At 35.1% G+C, this 18,855-nt stretch overlaps 1 protein-coding gene across 3 annotated transcripts in view; it reads left to right on the top strand.

Annotated features, from left to right (window-relative positions):
- The first annotated feature begins 2,283 nt into the window (after window positions 1–2,283).
- The window catches only part of LOC103711998 (CCR4-NOT transcription complex subunit 3-like), a 36,638-nt gene continuing 20,066 nt past the window's right edge, over window positions 2,284–18,855 (top strand). For 2 of the 3 annotated variants that reach the window (XR_003386617.2, XM_008798360.3), the window contains exons 1-8: window positions 2,284–2,567; window positions 2,658–2,789; window positions 5,810–5,947; window positions 11,514–11,564; window positions 15,508–15,597; window positions 15,728–15,874; window positions 15,994–16,104; window positions 18,348–18,419. Coding sequence is in view for 2 of the 3 variants with exons in the window: in XM_008798360.3 (XP_008796582.2) it covers window positions 2,475–2,567; window positions 2,658–2,789; window positions 5,810–5,947; window positions 11,514–11,564; window positions 15,508–15,597; window positions 15,728–15,874; window positions 15,994–16,104; window positions 18,348–18,419 (834 nt within the window). In the remaining variant the exon portion in view is untranslated. The remainder of the gene's footprint in view (window positions 2,568–2,657; window positions 2,790–5,809; window positions 5,948–11,513; window positions 11,565–15,507; window positions 15,598–15,727; window positions 15,875–15,993; window positions 16,105–18,347; window positions 18,420–18,855) is intronic. The other variant, XM_008798361.3, reaches the window with a different exon arrangement.

Genomic DNA, 18,855 nt, shown 5'->3' with positions numbered 1-18,855 from the left:
AGGGAGAAAAAAACAAAAAAAAGGAAAAAAAAAACTATTTTGACTCTCTTTCCCTCTCCTCTTTATGACCCTAGGCCCACCAATGGGCCCGTTGCATCTTTTCTTCTCTCTCCTTTCCAAATCTCGTAATGGATACCAAGCGATTAATTTCGATGCCGCATGTGATATATATTCTTATCGAATTGAAATATAAAATATAATTTATGAAAAAAGTTTTGATTCGAGATTATTATAAATTTTTAGCCTGGCTATGTTAAGACTCCCATCAGTAGAGAGTAGTACGTTGGCATTTAATTAATCCTAAAGAGTATACTGTAACAAGATGCGCGGCATTATTGCAAGCAGATACGTAGTTATGAAGAACTCTGCCATAAGATGATACGCAACACACCACATGAAGATACGCAGTATCATAAGTCTACTAAAGAAAAATATGGTCATAGCTCAATGTTGACGAGATATATGCAATATTTGAGAGAACTTGAATTTATGAATGAAGTTTGAATTTTGAGAAAGATTGAATTTGGCATGCATAATATTTTGATAATGTTGCATATTTGGATTTGATTTTAAATTAATGAATTCCATTAGCTTATTTTTTGTAATGATTATTTAATTTATTGCAGGATAAATATAGTTAAACTATTCATTGCTTACTGGGATGTATCTCATTAGTCCATATCTTATTGCTTTTCTGAGAACTAAGCTAGCATAGAGATTAGAAGTAGAACTTTGGTCTCTTTATTATAGATTGAGATTTTACCTAAGTTTGATGTAAGATCTTTTGAATATCGTTAGATTTTGTAAGACATTAAACTTTGGATTTTAATTATATAAATTTTGGATCTACTTAATTATTTGTTTTATTCTGTTGCTTGCTTTATGATATTGTGATGTGATGTCTTGTATGCTTGTCAGAAGAGTTTCTTATGAGTATATAGTGGTTGCCATAACCTCTGACTCACGACCTTAGGTCGGGGATGTGACAATTTTAATTTCATCATAATTTTTTAGCCCTTTCATCACATTCAAAAGCATTCTTAAATAATACAATTCAATTGAACTGACGTGAACATAAATAATTCTGTTTATGCAGACTTTTTGTTTTCTCCTTCTAAATTTTATCTCTAGGATTCCATACCCATTTGGTAAGAAATTTTGCATAAGTTAATCCTTGAGTATGTTCAAAAATTGCATGAGCTTTTATTCATTCGGTGAACATTATCTTTTCTGCATCTTTTCTATTCAGCAAAGCTATTAAACTTTGGTTTTCTTAATAAGTAATTGTGTTTATAAATGGTACATGGACCACCGATCACTAAACTATTGATTATCTGAAATGAATATTAAACTGAAATAATCTCCATATAGCTTCATATGTCGATAAATGAGGTCTCATTTCTTCAGTTGTCTATGGTGTTTTCCGCATCAGCTATGTTGGAAAAACAATAGCTACTTCAACTCATGAACCAACTTGAAGACTTTAATAATACTTTAGCACTTATGTTCTCTTTTCTTTGAAAAAGGTTCAATATAATGCTAAATTAATCAATTAATTTTTCCAATTCATATCAATCCATAAGGGCTTTAATGATTCAACATGGAATGAAGAAGACATTGCTTCTTCAAAATGGAAGAAAATTCTATTAAAATATGAATTTACAGTAAAAATTCATGTTACTTTTGGTGAACATTTAATTACTACTGAAACATTGTGCAATATAATTGCTTTGCTATTGATTGATAGGTCATAAATTTAAACCCTACTTGAATTGATTTGCTTAATTCTTAAAAGTTTTATCTTTAATATGTATTATACTAAACTTATAAATTCTCAACTAGTCTATCCTATCAAGTATGTTCAATTTAGTTAGTATTTGAGTGGGTTCAATTTAAATAATTTTGAATATTTAGAGAAAAAAGAAAATTTGAATGATAGCCCTTGAAAAAAGGAATGAAAATTATTTAGATTTCAATGCCTAATTTTTAAGGAAGCTGAGGATGTGATGCTCTTTTCTCTTCTTTGATTCCACTTTACAAGGACGAAAATACAAGGAAAAAAGAGAGAGAAGATCATACCATTTTGTTAATATTTACATAAATATAATTTCCCATTCATCCCATAGCAAGTGCTCAATTCGAGCACTATGCGGACATAAAAACGATGATATTGGTGGGCCGCACCTGATAGACGGTCCTGATCAGCGATGATCAAATGCTTTGACCTACGTCAATGATTGGTCGTTAGATGGGTGAGATTTTCGTAAATCGACTCCACCGCGGCTGCGATCGTCGTCGCTGTCGTCGTTCTAAAAGCTCTTCGGGTTGGGCCGGAAAGAACGAAAGCTTCCGCTTGCTTCGTTTCCTCGCTCCATCACTCCACTCCTCCTGTTCGAAATCCTGGAACGAAGGGGGAATCGCTAAATTTGAGACCCTTGGATGCTCCGATTCTGCGACTCCGAGGCGATTTCACCATGGGAGCGAGTCGGAAACTTCAGGGCGAGATCGATCGGGTCTTGAAGAAGGTGCAGGAGGGCGTCGAAGTCTTCGACAGCATCTGGAACAAGGTATTTCTTCCAAAAAATTTTCTGATTTTTATGGGTTTGCGGATGCTTTCCTTTTTTATTTTTTACACAATCTATTGGTTTTTTTTGTAGGTTTATGACACGGAGAACGCCAATCAGAAGGAGAAATTCGAAGCGGATTTGAAGAAGGAGATCAAAAAGCTGCAGCGGTATCGAGATCAGATCAAGACATGGATCCAGTCGAGCGAGATAAAGGACAAAAAGGTTAGGTTCTTATCTTAATTCTAGAATATGTTGCAGGATTTTCATTGTTAGGGTTTTCATCATGCTGGGAAATCTTTATGAAGTTTTGTTTCGAGGCCGTACGTGATGTCCTATATTCTTTGTGCATGTTTACTTTTTTTTTTTTTAAAGGGTTTGAAGTAGTTATACTTAGGTTTCCTGGTAAATCATTCAATATTAATATTATGAAAGTATGACAATTTAGGTTGGTAAGAGTAAACAGATAGCATTCGTTATTCTGGGAGTGAAGAGATAGCTTTTTTACTGAATTTGGGGTATAAGAGCATTTCGTAACAGTTAAACACTGGCACCATTCCATATTGAATCCAGTATAATAATCAAGCAAAAATTTAGACTACCTACCCATCAAGATGGGTAACAGTTAGCTGTACGTCATTTTAGACGTAGCACTATTACCCTCCACCAGCATCGCAACAGCACAATGCAAAAGGTGCTATGTGAACATGAACATTGTTTATCCAAATACCGGCACTTCTTTCTTCGTGTCCTAGTAAGATGCTTCTGCTTAAGCTAGTTTCTTCTAGCATCATCTCAATCCCAGTGCAAAATCTATCCAAATCACTTTGTTAGAGGAAGATCTCAGTGGATGCTAATTGCGATATCATTAGGGGAAAGATTCATTGAATGCTGGAAGAATTTAATGTGCCTTAATAAAATCTTAAGAGAACATGCTTGGAGTTGTCATTATTTTGCCCACAAATTTCCAGCCTCCATTAGGACATTCTTGAAAACTTTTAGGATCTATTATTGGAAGCAGTGTTGTTTATTGTAGTCGTAGGTTTGGAAGTTTACCATTTATCTGTAGAATCCTGAATAGTACATTTCAAAATTTTTGTTGCCATAACATTGTGTATCAAAGTACCTATTCTTCTAGCTTCATTATCTTATTAAGTTGCTTCTTCCTCCTTAAACTAGTTTGTTCTACTATAATTGCAATAGAAGTTCAAATTTGATCCAAAGGTCCAAACATCTGTAACTTTGTTACATGAAGATCGCCGTGGATGCTGATTATGATATCATTTTGCAAAAGCTTTATTGAATGTTGTATTTTTTTTGTGGTAACTCTATGGTACCCTTTGAGAATATGGTTAGTACTTTTGTGTTACACGGTCTTGGTGGGTGGTAAATAAGATGTCATTTTGGGGAAAGCTTTGTTGAATATTGTAAATTTCTGTGTAACTGAATGGGATCATTAGTGAACATGCCTAAAATCATTTCTATTCTACCCACAGTTTTCTGTCCCCCTATTAAACATTCTTTGGAATTTTTATGATTCATTCTTGGAATTAATGATGCTAATATTAGTAAGAGGGTGTACAATTTTAATTAACTTATTCATTCATAGCATTCTAAAAAATACATTGCAAAATAAACTATTTTGTACCTAAAATATTGTGTTTCAAAGAAACTATTTTGTAACTAAAACATTGTAAGAGGTCTAGTTGACATGGGCTGGGCCTCATGTTTTATAATACTAGACATAATCTGTGCACATAATTTAGAAGATATGTGTTGGACTCAAGGTACGTTGTCTTGGTATCGGATTTTGTACCAGTACCAATTATTACTGTGTTGGTACGTGCGATATAGAGGCTGGTTGGATGTGCTGACACTTAGGATACCATTTGCATTGCGTATCGGTTTGGTACATAAGGTACGATACGGTCGGTATGCATTGATACCGACCGATACAACATTCTTTGGCTGGATGGGCTAGATCTGATTTCTGCAGGATTTTCAGGCCAATCCTGCAGGATTATTCAAACAGGACTTAAATATCTTGGGTTTCCAATAGTGCCCTTGCTGCTCTGATCAAGTTGCTTATGGTTGGAATATATCTATGATGATTGAATTAGTGAGTTTACAAGCATTGGTACAAATAATTTCATTTTTAAGATATTTGGATGATACTTCTCTCACTTATGATCCATCCAGGAGGCTTTCTAGTCTGGAACTCATGATAAACATGATACTATAATTGTGAGAATTAAGGGGAGACAAAAGAGAAGAGGACTAGATAGAACATTGCTTAAAGTAGTTTGAGATAGTAAAGGTCTAAATTACTAAGTGATGGCTATTATATTTGATTGTATTCTTAGGTGAAAAACTCTGAATCTTAGAACTCTGTAAGTAGGTGATTTTTTCCAAATGTTGGTGGACATTAGGTTTTGTTGAGAAAAATTGTATATAATGCTACTCTAGAACTACACATGTTCGATTTCATTCATTATTGGTTGCATATCAGTTGCTTAGTTTTCACTTTCAAAGAAGCATTTTTGAAAGGCCAATATTAAGTTTCTAATTGGTAAAACTGCTAATTTTGAATTGAACAATCAGTCAGTCATAAGGTATGCCATACCGTATCAAACTGGGCGATACAGGTGTGCCGACTGATTCAGTACCGGTATGCAGTATGGGGCGTATGCTGACACTCAATATGCTGAACCAGGCAGACTGACATAGTAACAGGGTGGCACCGGTATGGGGCCTGGTACCGAGACGGTGTACCTTAATTAGTCATGCTATTTGACAACAAAGTTCTACTTTTCTTGATGGCTAGTGGATTTCTTTTGAACACTTCACTGTTGAATCCATGTGCTTTTGCTTCTTACTAGTTTGCTTATTCTAAAATTAGGAAAGGTCAATTAAAGAGGAAAGTGCATACTTTGAACTGAAATATGTGCATTTGAAGTTTTGTTCTTAAAGATAGTAAAATTCATATTTCACCGTGAAATTGTCGTGATAGATTTGTTGATATTTTGTGTTCATGTTCAGAAATGTGCATCATCTCTGTTTCATTGGAATGATTTTGGTTGTACAGTCATACCTTGGAACTCAAATGTTTTAAGTCCAACTGTATACGTGTATTTAACTTCACTTATTTACTATACATTAGTTAATGCAGATTAAATAACAATCCTATAAATAGAGCACTCATGACTCTGAGGTTGACAAATGATTTATGATATATGTTGACATAGGTTAGTGCCTCTTATGAGCAGGCTCTTATGGATGCTCGCAAGCTTATTGAGCGTGAAATGGAAAGATTTAAGGTCTGTGAAAAGGAAACTAAAACGAAAGCCTTCTCCAAAGAAGGGTTAGGCCAACAACCGAAAACTGTAAGTGGCACTTTATATTTTACTTCCATGCTTTGTCTCATGAATAAAGGTCACTTTAGTTCTTATTAAATAACAAAATGATTCAATATGCTAATTTTGCTACTATCAACTATGTAATCTCTAATATTGCAAGTGCAACAGGTTTGGTTTTCATTTCTTAGTGGTCCATTTTTGGAATTGTTTTTTGATAAAGATCATCAACAAAGAAAGATGCTATATTTATTGCTTTGCAGAAACATTTCTAATGACAACATGCTCATGTGATGCACATGGAAGAGAAGATGGTGGGAATTTGGTTGGATACTCACGAGAGCACGAAGGGGGTCATGGGACAGAACAAAGTCTTCTATCATGCTATAAGCATGACATGTTGCTACTGGGTTAGGGTTTAGGAGGGTTACAAAGTGCAGATCTGAGGGAAAGTAAGATTCTAGGTGGTGTCCAAATTTGATTGAAGTATTTCCTAAACTTTATCTAAAAAACCAACTGAAATGTCCAACAAGGATCTGTAGATGTAGTAGACCTGATATGTAGTAGATATGGATGATGATCATGCATAAATCATGTCCAGCTAGCTGCAAATAATGTAATTACAGCATAAAGACAAGCTTGGGATTATCAGAAAGAAAACAAAAATAGAGATAAAAGAAATTCAAAAACATGTTTTCAGTTTTATTTTTGATTAGGCTATTTTGGGATTTTTGGTTCGAGTTTGGAGTTTTAAGAGGGAAAATATAAAAATCTAAAAGAAACTATGAAAAATTGCAAAAAAAAGTAAAGCACGATAAAATAAAGTCTGTCATAAAATATCAGTGTTTATTGTATTGTTTGAAATTATTGAAATCATTGGTCATAGGTTTTGTCATTTTCAGATTGAAAGTCTAAGATGGGAAACATTTCATGATTATTTTAAAAACCAACAGAAATGTTAAAAAATAATATTAGGCATCAGTTTAAACTTTAAAATATATTCAATTGTCCACCAAAAGTTTGATCATCTACTGTGTAACCATATAGTTATCTGTAAGAGTAAAATATACAAATAAAGGCTGCATATAATTGTATTAAAAGATAATAATGTAATTCATAAAATTTGAAAACAGGACCATTATTAGATATAGCTCATCTAACTTTTTTGATATTTGAGCTTAGATCCGGTGAACCCAATTCCTCTATATGTGTGAGCAGAAGGTGAATTCTTTTCTTTTCATTCTTCTTAAAACAAATCTCTCAAAAATCCAAAAAGCCTCTTAAATCTAGGAAAAGTCAGCCATCTCTTGAATTCTTGGAACTGAACTCCTGCTTGTTTCCAAGTCCCAAAATTCTTAAAACGTGCAAAATATTGATAATTTGTCTTTAGAAAATGCTTCTTCAACCTCTTGAGCAGGCAAAATAGGATATTTAGGCGATTTTTTTGTCACATTTTCTAATTGAAAGTGTTTATTTTGGCCTATTTTTCTAATAAATCTAGATATATGCAGAAATCATGGTTTTCTCACATACTTCTATTTTATCCTTGGACATTTTTTAATTAAATGGCAATTATAAATATATTGGTTTAGTAACTTCTTTACTAAATCTTTCTAAGACCTAGGGGAATTATTATTTATATATATATACTTACTGATGGTGCCTAGTGCATTATCGGTAAGTGTTGGATGATCTAAATATTAGTTGAAAAAGTAGATCACATATCCAAAGAATCCTAACTTTGAGCTGAAGCCTCTTCTTTTAACTCAATAGTCATCAGAAAAACTAGAATTGATATCCGAATGTTGTTAAAGAAATGAAAAAAATGGTCACAAAATATAGTTGAACATAACAATGACTGATTGTGGCACCCCTAATCAATTTTTGTCGGTTTCATATGAAACCAATTGGAAACACTGAAATTGGCTAAATCTAGAGTGAAATTAGTTAGTTTTGACCAACATTGGATCAAAGCCAATTAGTTTTGGCTGAAAGTTACCATAATCATTGAAATTACGAAACCTTATGTGGCTCAGGATTGTTTTTGGTTGGAATGCTTTGTTTTGTTTTTCTTTATTTGTTATAAGTTTTTTATTTATATATACTTTTTTCCTTCATGTAGAAACTTTGAAACTCAAACTGAAATTAATTAAACTGCCAAAATTATGGAGATCAAAACTCATTTGGTTTGGTTGAAACAGAGATTGAGACTATGTCTTCAAAACCTCCTCTCTTGGGTTGAATCGCTTCAGTTTTAGGGCATATTTGGATACTTTTGATTTTCATGGCATTTTATGAAAATTTGGCTTTCCGTAGGAATCTTAAACAATGTGGAAATTTGTCCTAGATAGCCATTTGGATGAAATTTTGCACGAAAAAGGGATGACCACATGAGAAAAAATAAAATCTGCAAATTTCTCATTTTTTCCTTCTTATGTTTGTTACCTAAGGTTAGAAGCTCTTGGTCCCTTTTTGTTTTTCTCAATGTAATTTACCCTTCTTGTTTTGGCCCCTTTCCCTCTTTACTACTACTTTATTCACCTTCCCTCGCCGACACATCAACCCAAGTAGTATCACCTGTTTCCCGACAATCATCTTCACTCCGAGCAATGAAGATAGTACACTCGCTTAGGCTGAAGTTGTCAAAGAGAAGGGTAGTAGCAAGGTCACCAAAAATAAGGTGGTGATAGCCTTATGGGTTGAAGAGTGTAGAAGATCAGGCGGTGACAAAGGGGAGGAAGAGAAGGAAGGTTAGTGCAGAGGAAGTACTAAGCAAGAAGATCAGAATGTACCCAACAAGAAGATCAGGATTCTAGGGCTAGTCATGACCTATCACTTAGATTGAGTAAGTCAACAACAATCCGACCCATGGTTCGCCGTATCGGCCTGAATCGGGTGGTACGGGCTGTATCGTACCAGTTTAGTACTGGTACCTAATACGGGTGGCGTACCGACACTCGGTATGCTAAAAAGATTCCATACCGTACTGACACAGTGCTAGTGTGGCATATAGTCTCTATATCAAGACAACAAACCTTTAGCCACAGTTAGTAATTTGACATTTTCATTTGCAACTAATATCTTTGAGATCTTCGTGAACCAAGTATTTGGCGACATGCCTGCAATCAACAACTTCATCAGTGATTGTCATGTATATGATGAACTTTGGATCTTTGTCTATGACTACTATGTCTATGACAAACTTCTACCATCTCTTTGGTGGCTTTTTTGTTTGTGACAGACGGCCTTGCAGCAACAAATTCATCCATAACATCTAGTGTCCACGTGTATTAAGGATGTTTGCATTCCTTGAAACTGCCTTATCGGAGCCACCTTCTTTGATAAGTTATTATTAGACAGCTTATGACAATCGTTAATAACTACTTCTTTTATAAGACATTATTGAGTCTATGATAACCTCTGATAACTATTTCCAAGTTATCTTGATAGCCCATGGAAACTACTAGTAACCACCACTTTGATAGTTAATGAGAACTACAAGTGGCTGCCTCTATGGAAATAACCATCATCCTTTTGATTATAAAATTAGGGAGCATGGAGCATGGGGCAACCAACAACAATAAGAAATCAAACATCAAATCTCAGAGATTTCGACACAATTTCCTCCACTTTGAAGATTGAAAGTTTTTTCAAGACACTAAAGTTGAGGACCCTAAGCCTCTATGTTAAAGGACCAATGACCCTTAAGCAAAATCTTTATTTATGCAGTCCAATGTTTCAGAGAATGACGTTATAATCGTTTCAAAGGCTGTCATAACAGTTTTCGCACCTTTGTGCTATGTTATCTATAATAATGGGGCCTACTACCTGCGAAGGAGATGAGGACTTTCAAGCCCTCTCCCTCTCCCTCCCTCTTTCTCCTTCTCCCTCTTCGGCTTTGGCTTTGTTGGTATAGCTCAGAACCGTATGGCATGACGCTATACCGTTTGGCAACCGATATGGGTCTACTGATACAACCAACCTTGATTATAACAGTTGTTGTAAAGTTTTTGTTTTAATATAAAAACTGCAATGCTACTTTTGGGGGCAAATAATGGCTATTATAACTATTGTAAAAGTTAATAACAGTTTTGGTGGCATGATGCGTTATTTAATACATTTACACTGTCCAATAATTTCATGTATTATAATCCAAACTCCTTAATCCGGGTGTTCTTTAATGAGATGTGATTTATAAGTTCTTTAAATAGAATGACTCGAAAAAATGGTTCTATCAATCTTGATTTTTTTGTTTTTATGTCAAGATGCCTAATTTTCGAATGATGCTCATTTTCGTGTATTGGTGACCGTGCGAAAAGATGGACTATGCGCTCTTAATGAACATGGACCCATCAAAAGGCACTATTCATTTGAGATTCCCTTTTGTGTTTGGACTTGTAGTTTGACTCTACAAATTATGATCCTTAGATAAAAGGGATCTTGTTGGACAAAGTTTGTATATGAAATATTTATGGTTGGGAATCATGAGCACTTATGTAATTCAACCATTTTCCTACAATCACTGTTGCCACTACCAAGGTTTCATACCCTTTTGCTGCCACCACCACCATCAAGACCACGGTCATTTTCGTCACCATTGCCAACAATCTGCTGCTACCACCACCATGGCCACTACCCATTGCAACCACTACCATCACCATGCCCCCCTCCCACCCTAAATACACACACAGAGTCATCCACCACCACCACCACTCATTACTACCAATTACCACCACCACCATGGTCATCATTCGTGCTGCCACCATAGAACAAGTTTCATACTTTTCAATTTTAAAAACAAAACCATTTTTTAACTACTGAACATTTATCTGTTTTTGAGATTTTGAAAACAAAGCCAAGACAATTAGAAATTAAAACAAGAAATAAAAAATGAAAAAATGACAGTGGTGCCAAATGTAACCTAATTCATTGATCCCTCCTTTAAATTTCTTTTCTGCTCTAGCTCTATGCTTTGGAGACAAGGAGCATTTGCAGGATTTTTAATAGTCAAGGTGAGGTAATCCTAGTAAAGAAGTAAAAAAAAAATCTAAAGACATCAACATTAAAGAGTATTTTGAGTTTTGGTCCCTGCTCCTCACCATATTGACTATGTGCCCAAATCATGCAAATCAATGGTTAGCCATAGTCGGTCCATTGACAAAATGTATATTGTTACAACATAATAAGCTGTTACACAACCGTATGGATGGGATTTTAGAAAGGTGGTATAAATAGTACCTTTTAGGTTAGGTTTTCCCTCCCCAGGCATTCAGATTTAAATGAAGAACAAGTTGGGAGCTATTTTTGATGTCTTTCCTTCTCAGTCATTTGGTTAAAAAATGAACAATTTTAGCTAGCATTCTGAGAAAATGTCCTCTATTTTTGTACTTATTGCCAAGTGAGCTGAATTAATTGATTATCTTACAAACAAGAGTAATTTAGAAATTATATCTTTGCTATATTAAGTTAGAGGCAGTATTGAAGATCTGGGGACAACCAATCCTTGCTAATGACTACCGTAAATATTAGTTATTGCCTAAAATCATACTTTTAACACTTAATGTTGCTTCGTTTTCACAAGCCCTTTTTTGTGTAGGATCCAAAAGAAAAGGCTAAAGCAGAGACAAGGGATTGGCTCAACAATGTGGTATGCAAAAAAATTACCTCATCTTTTATCCTCCTGTTTACTTACTGGTGCAAGATTTTCTCATAGATTTGGCAGTTTCATAAGCTCAACTCAGCTACTTTAGTGTCATGTTCATCAATATTTCCAAGAAAGATAAACTTTTGCCAAGGTTTTGATGACAACAACCATTTATTCAAATACACCAATATTAGAAGTTTTATCTTTCATCTTATTTTTTGTGAATGACTTTGTTCCATCTTGAAATCTAATAGTTTTGACTTTTGAGTCTCCTGGAGAGAGAGATGCCTGCACACTGAGTTTTGAACCTTCATCAATTGCAGAGGGGTGTTGATACAGTTGCACTAAGCAGCTGGTTCTTAGTTGTCTCAGAATATTATATATAATGAGTAACAACTTCATTTCTTGCAATGTGTTATAACCAACATCTGTTGTGCCGGTACCAAGCTTCATACTGGTTGCACGACAGCACAGGTCGGTACGGCCTCGTATTGTGCTGTGCCGCCCCAGTATCGACACAGTAGAGGTGGGGGAGAGGGAGAACGGGATAGAGAAAAAGAGGGAGAGCGGAGGGGGGGGGAGGGGGAGGGAGGGAGAGAGGAAGGAAGAGAGGCCGGTCGGCGGAGGTCAGGGAGCTTCTGTGAGGAGGCAAAGGCCGGGGAGACGCGGAGGCGGGACTCCACCTCCGGTCTCTTGTTTCGTTCGAAACAAGAGCCCAAAGGGTGCTCCTTTTATTTTTGCGGATTTTAAGTTGAAATCGGCAAGCTCCGCCTCTACGTCTTCTCAGCCTCCGCCTCTTCTGCACAAAGGTTCCGCGACCTCTCTCTTCTTTTCTCCCTCCCTCCCTCCCCCTGCTCTCTCTCTTTTCCTCTTTTTTTCCCCTTCGGCGATGGAGTCTCGGTTTCAATGACGGAATCGTCCCGATCCGCCATTGGTACGGCTCTGGACGCCCCAAACCGGACGGTTCGGGACGGTTCCGCCGACCATAGTTATAACTGTTTCTATAACCAAGTACAATATGTTATAATTGTCTCTATGACCAACTGATAGGGTGCTGTGACATGTTGGACAAAAACCTCTCGGTATATATAGATTTTTTTTTTTTTAATATAGAGAAGGTGGATCTTGAATAGCCACATCTCTAATCCAATCCATCACCATGCCTCAAGAGTAGGGACCCAGTGCTTGCTGCTTCTCCTCTATAGCCTCCCCTCACCACCATGCCTAGCCACCCTCTCAAGTCCTTTCTTTCTTCAATTAGCCGTAGAATGATCAAATTCCACATCACCTGGCCCCTAATTGATCAATTGCATGCTCAAAGTGGTGCATCATACCAGGGGAACAAGTAGTAATACATTAATGCCTCCATAAGGCAGAAATAAGAAAGAAAAGTTGAAGTCCATGTGTTGCCTGGGTTGTATGCTTGGGTTATGGCATGGGTTGTGATACCCTTTTGGATGTATATCTTTGATAACCAAATCATGTTGCTAACTTGTCATGTTTAAAATTTTAGAAGGTTAAAAAGCATGCAACTAGATATTAGCTTTGAAGCAGATGCATTGGAGATTAACATATGCAGAAGTTGGGTTTATCTAGAGAAATACAGTACCATATGGAGATGGGTTAATTTGTTTGTTCATTCTGTCAGTTAACTCACCCACCATAGCCCATCCAGATGAGATGACCCCAACTTGGTGTTTGGCACATTCTGTAACAAAGTTTTTGTTGTCTCATTATCAAACCTTCATTGTGATTAGTAATTTGGTACACTCCCCTCCAGAGGTCCTGAATAGATGGTGTGTAATTTAAGTAAAAGGACTGGGCAGTTACAACTACTTACAACAATTTGAGATCTTTGAAAATTGTTATCTGAAATTTTTTTGCTAAAAGATATGTTCAATCTATGGTCATTGGGGGGCCTCCTTAAAGGATCTAGTAAATCCATTGATTGTTTTGAAGAATCAAAAGGACCAGTTATTAATGGAATTCCTTGTCGGCTCTTTGTGAAATACTCATCTGGCTAAGAACTTCCAAACACCTTAAGCCAAACTGGTCCCAACGAATAGCCAATCTGCAATAAATAGGGAAGGTGTGGTAATGCTATGGATGACCCAGTATCGAATATAGGTAATAACATCAGCAAAAGAATGTTCTCCCATGCTTCTAGACATGCTGAGCTCCACAAATTGTTGTATATTCAACACAAAAAGGGAGTTTATTCCATAAATGATGGGATCAGTAAATGGAAAACTATTGATATTTCATCTTTGTGAGATCGTCAACTTTGTGCTACACCAAATCAGTATAGCTATCCTGCTTTGGTACAACAACTCAATCATGACTAGTACTGAAATACTATATGATTCTTTTTTTTCTATTTTTTTTGTTCCTTGTCTATGCATATCTATATGTTATTCAATAGATCAATAGAAAATTCGTCAAATTCCTTATAAGGTGTTTCCATTATTGGCTTCACAATAGAAAGGAGAGATCTTGGAAAAGTGTGAATCAATGGGTTCTAATGATTCATGAAACATATTATCATATTCATATATTTCAGTTATATGCAAAATCAGTAAATCCTTTTTTTTAAAAAAATTTCAATGCTTTCTTTCATTTCAAGTAATTGGTTGGTTGCTCAATAAATATATTATAATAAATACAAAATACAAGAATAGATAATATTTAATGAAAGAAAGAGAACATAGTTGGAACAATCAATATTCGTGATGCAACAACGGTTGCATTAGATGCAAAACAAAGGTTCTTTCTTGACCGAACTACAAGTATGGAACTCCATGATATGGAAAGACAGAATATAGAACCTAAAAGGATAATGGAAGTTGTTCGTCTTTGAATCGAGTTGGACCCTCCAAAAAGAATAAAAATGAAAGTAAAGGTTTTATTTTTTTGATAGATTGTTTCGATATATCGTAGGGCACCTTTTTTCTTCTCATTCGAGATATTATGGGCAATTAACTGGCTATTAATGTGCTGAATCCAATGTGTTAAAAAAAGGGTAAAAGGTAATATAGGTTTTTCGCTCCCAAATGGATTAGATCCTTTTTATTGAGAAAGAAAAGAAATGATCAAAATTAATGGATTAGATCCTTTTTATTGAAAAAGAAAAGAAAAGATTAAAATTGAAATTCTTTTCAAATTCAATTCTTTTATATTATTCCAAAATTACTTAAGTATAATTTCATTTTTACATGAGGCTACATGACATGGTTCTTATTACTATTACTTAACTCATGACTTGCAAAATGAATCTGTGAATTTGGAACAATAGTATCTATCGATATCGCGGCTGATGAATCAAGAACTTTCAATTGGAACTAAACTAATCCTGTCAATTAGGCATTGCCTTGTGCCTTGATGGTTTTATGGAGGAGCACCTTGATGGCTTTGTGGAGCATTGGAGATTGCATAACAATTCATTTCCAATTTGAAGAATATAGACTTTAAATGCTAACTGATACTTAAGTTATTAAATAATTAGACGTAACCTAAATTTGCTATTTGGAGATAAAAAAAGCTTGAATTAAATAAAAAATGTAATTTATTCTATTTTTGCAATTTTTGTAAGAACTGATAAGCTCTAAGATTGGTTAGAAGACTGATTTGTGCATAAAGTAATTTCTCAGAAAACAAAAACTGTTCATGAAGGTACAGACTACCTTCTGGTTTTCATTTGAACTTGCTTGTGCATTGGTTCATCCTCCAAAATTAAGAAATCAATTTAAGGATCAGGTTGGCTTTATTAGTTGTTTCTGATGAAACGTGATGGAGTGGCCGGCTTGCTCTGTTTAATGTATTTTTTTGCCAATCTTTTTTCTTTACTACTTGGGCTAGAGATTTTACATTTCCTTCTGTTTATATTTTTTATATAGTTCTAATGGAGTTGGAGAAAGTTTTTTAAAATCATTCTGAATCTTTCCTACAGGTTGGAGATTTGGAAAGTCAGATTGATAACTTTGAAGCTGAGGTTGAAGGGCTTTCTGTAAAGAAAGGAAAGACAAGGCCACCTCGACTGGTATGATCAGATAGAAGTTTCTCATCTGATTTATTGTAATACGACTTTATTATCTAGTGTCAATTTGTTTTCTTTCTTGCCTCAATTTGTTTTTTATACATCATTTGGTATTTTATTATATTTATTTCAGACACATTTGGAGACATCTATCACAAGGCATAGGGCTCATATACTGAAGTTAGAGTTGATCTTGAGACTGTTGGATAATGATGAGTTGAGTCCTGATCAGGTCAATGATGTTAAAGACTTTTTAGAAGATTATGTTGAACGCAATCAGGTGTGTCTTTGTCAAATCAGCTCAAGAATAAACTCACATGCATATGCAGCTCATTACTTAATTCTTGTAGAATTGACTTTATGGGTTTTGGCTTTGTGAACTCTCAATGGCCTATAAAGGAAGATTTTGATGAATTTAGTGATGTTGATGAGCTCTACAGCGCTTTACCTTTGGATAAGGTTGAAGCACTTGAAGATTTGGTTTCACTTGGTCCTTCCAGTCTTGTTAAGGTGATGTGTACTTACTGATTTGTATGTTGCTGATTTCTTGTTTTTAAATATTTTCTTGCTCTAAAAATTAGACAGATAGAATTTGAGTGGGCTTATATTCAAAAGTTTTGTGGTATGACCTGTCTGACATGTTGATTTCCATCACCAAGGAACAGTTTTTAGGAGTTTAATTTGGTTTTAGTTGTCTTTGAAGATGTCATTATTAGGCCTAGAATATAGCCTTCATCAGCTTGTTATCATACTTTCTTTCCACTTTGATGTATTGGTGATCATTGCATCTTGTACCTATTATTTGCCATATTTGGTGCTCTGTTGGGAGCCTCTGCAACTTTTGGTGAGTTTATATCTTTTCGTTACTTTATACATTTTAGTTTTGAATACAACATTTAAAATTTAATAACTTGGCCATGTAGACTATGCACATATTTTGTCCACTAATTTCCATTTAACTCAGTAGATACCCCTAATTGCCTTTAGCTGCTTGAAGTTGACCTATTGGTATTCTGATAGGTTAGGTTGCAGTATTGAGGTTACTTTATATAGTTGGAGTTACATGTGGGCTTACACACAGGGAACCATGCATCAGAAAGGTAACAATTGAAATAAATTGACTTGCAGGCAGTCCAATTATGTGCAACCAACCAGTTCCCATCTTATATGTTCCCACATGACTTTTAGGCCCGATTATTGGGGACTTTTTTGTCTGTGCGAATTATTTGATTTGAATTTTGTCTTTGGAAGGGACTAAAAGAAGAAAAATCTGGAAGCCTAGTCTTGTAGATCTTTACAAGACTAAACTTTTAGATCCTCACGCAACTGTGCTTGGCACTCTTCTGGATTTTGTGATGACTGCCAGAATGATTTACAAAAAACTTTTAATGTTTCTTCTTATATATTTTGTTCACACTGTTATCATGCTGTTATTTATGATCAGTATCATATCTATGCTGAAATTTATGGATCATCTGTTGCAGGGATTTGATGAAGAATGATTTGATGAGACATTGATTTGCTACATTTCTATTTTTAACTCCTTTACAAGCTTGGAGCACCATATTGAATGTTTAAATGTGCTTTTATGATACTATTTATTGATTGAATTCTGGAATTAAGAATTTAGAAGGCTGTTATTATTTTTAAATATAGTAGAAATTGTTGTTTGAGTATATTGCAACAAAAAAATACTCCAAATTAACAAGAGAAGAAATAGAGAAAACAAAAATGGTGGAATAATCAGGTATACTGGGCGATGAAAAGGAAAGAGGGGAGAAAATTGAAAACCCTTGGTCAGAATGGAAGAAGAAAGGTTATTCTTTCTTTAAAAACAGAGAAAAATTACCCTAAGATGCTTCTGTGCAAAGCCAGCCACTTTAGAATCTATGGAGGCAAGGTGTATGGATTCCTGGAGGGGATGGGGCATCTGTCCCTACCTTACTCTCTCCTCATCTTTTTTATTCATGGACCAGCTCCATAATGGGCTCCACTCTTTACTTTGATGCTGATGTGGCACTCCCTGACATCATATAATGATGTCAACCCTCCAAAATTGAGATAAGAATAGATGATCTCCATCAGCCATTAAAAATCCACTAAAATGGAAAAGAAAGACTATAAACCAAAAAAAAAGAAAACGTAAGTCAGGAGATTTTGAGCCTAAAATCTGCATGCATCATTATCATGACCAAGTGATCTAGAATTTATCATGTATTTGTTACCTCCGCTCTTATTTTAAACTTTTGAAATTGAACTTTGCGCCTGTTTGCTGCTTCTTTGCTATAATTCTGCAAAATTCTGAATTTTTTGTCAGCATTTCTTCTACTGATTTGCAGGCCACAATTGTGGACTGCATTTGTTTTAAGCATAAAGGACTTAATCTATAGTGCCTGTTGTTTCTCTAGGGGCATCCCAAAATAATGGGAGTTTATAAATTTTTTAGCATGTTTTTTGGTAATCTTGCAATTTTAGATCTTTGCATGCTGGACAAATGAAACATAATTTTAATTGATGTGGAAAATAGTAGATGTTAAATATGCCACTAAAATTTATTTTTCTACCAGTCCTGATCACTTGTCATGCCTTCCATGTGTATATTCTGTGTTATAAATGACATTTGTTATTTCACCTGTGTTTTCTATATCAGTTCTCTTTTGGACTAAGGATTGTCTCTTATCACACCCCTGGTGCAGGTGCTTCCAGTTTTCCTTTACTTACCCTTCCTTATTTTTCTCTCTCTTATTTGGCAGGGTGTTGGTTCTGTTTCTGCTTCTAGTGCTGTTTTAGGCTTGAAGAATTCTGTTGCAAGTTCCTCTACTCAGGTACCTTTAAATTTCATTTGTTGACAAAGTGTGCACTAATCTCAGGAACTGTAGATGATAACTTGAAGTTGTTGAATCTGTTTGGGTTGTGATTGTTGAATGATTATTGCCAATTGGAAAAAAATAATTCTCCAATGCGTTATAATGGCTATGTCTTACAGATAATCTGTTTAGTGACCATAATTTCTTGAGAAAACATTTTTCACTCGTCACCAGTGTTCCTTTCCTGAAGCAGTGTCTTTATGAACTGGAATTTTAATTATGAATTTTTGTTGCTTACTCGAACTTTTTGATGAACTAGGCAACTTGGCATGAATCTTCATTCGTTTTGCCTACTGTTTTTGTTTGCTGCTCATTCTGGAAAGCCTTTTTATTCTGATTATATGGGTACATATATCATATATGTGTATATGTAACTCTTATATATGTTTATATG

This window comes from Phoenix dactylifera, chromosome 10 (genome assembly GCF_009389715.1).
Source record: "Phoenix dactylifera cultivar Barhee BC4 chromosome 10, palm_55x_up_171113_PBpolish2nd_filt_p, whole genome shotgun sequence".
In the NCBI taxonomy this organism is placed as follows: Eukaryota; Viridiplantae; Streptophyta; class Magnoliopsida; order Arecales; family Arecaceae; genus Phoenix; species Phoenix dactylifera.
This window is presented reverse-complemented; position numbering and strand designations above follow the sequence as displayed.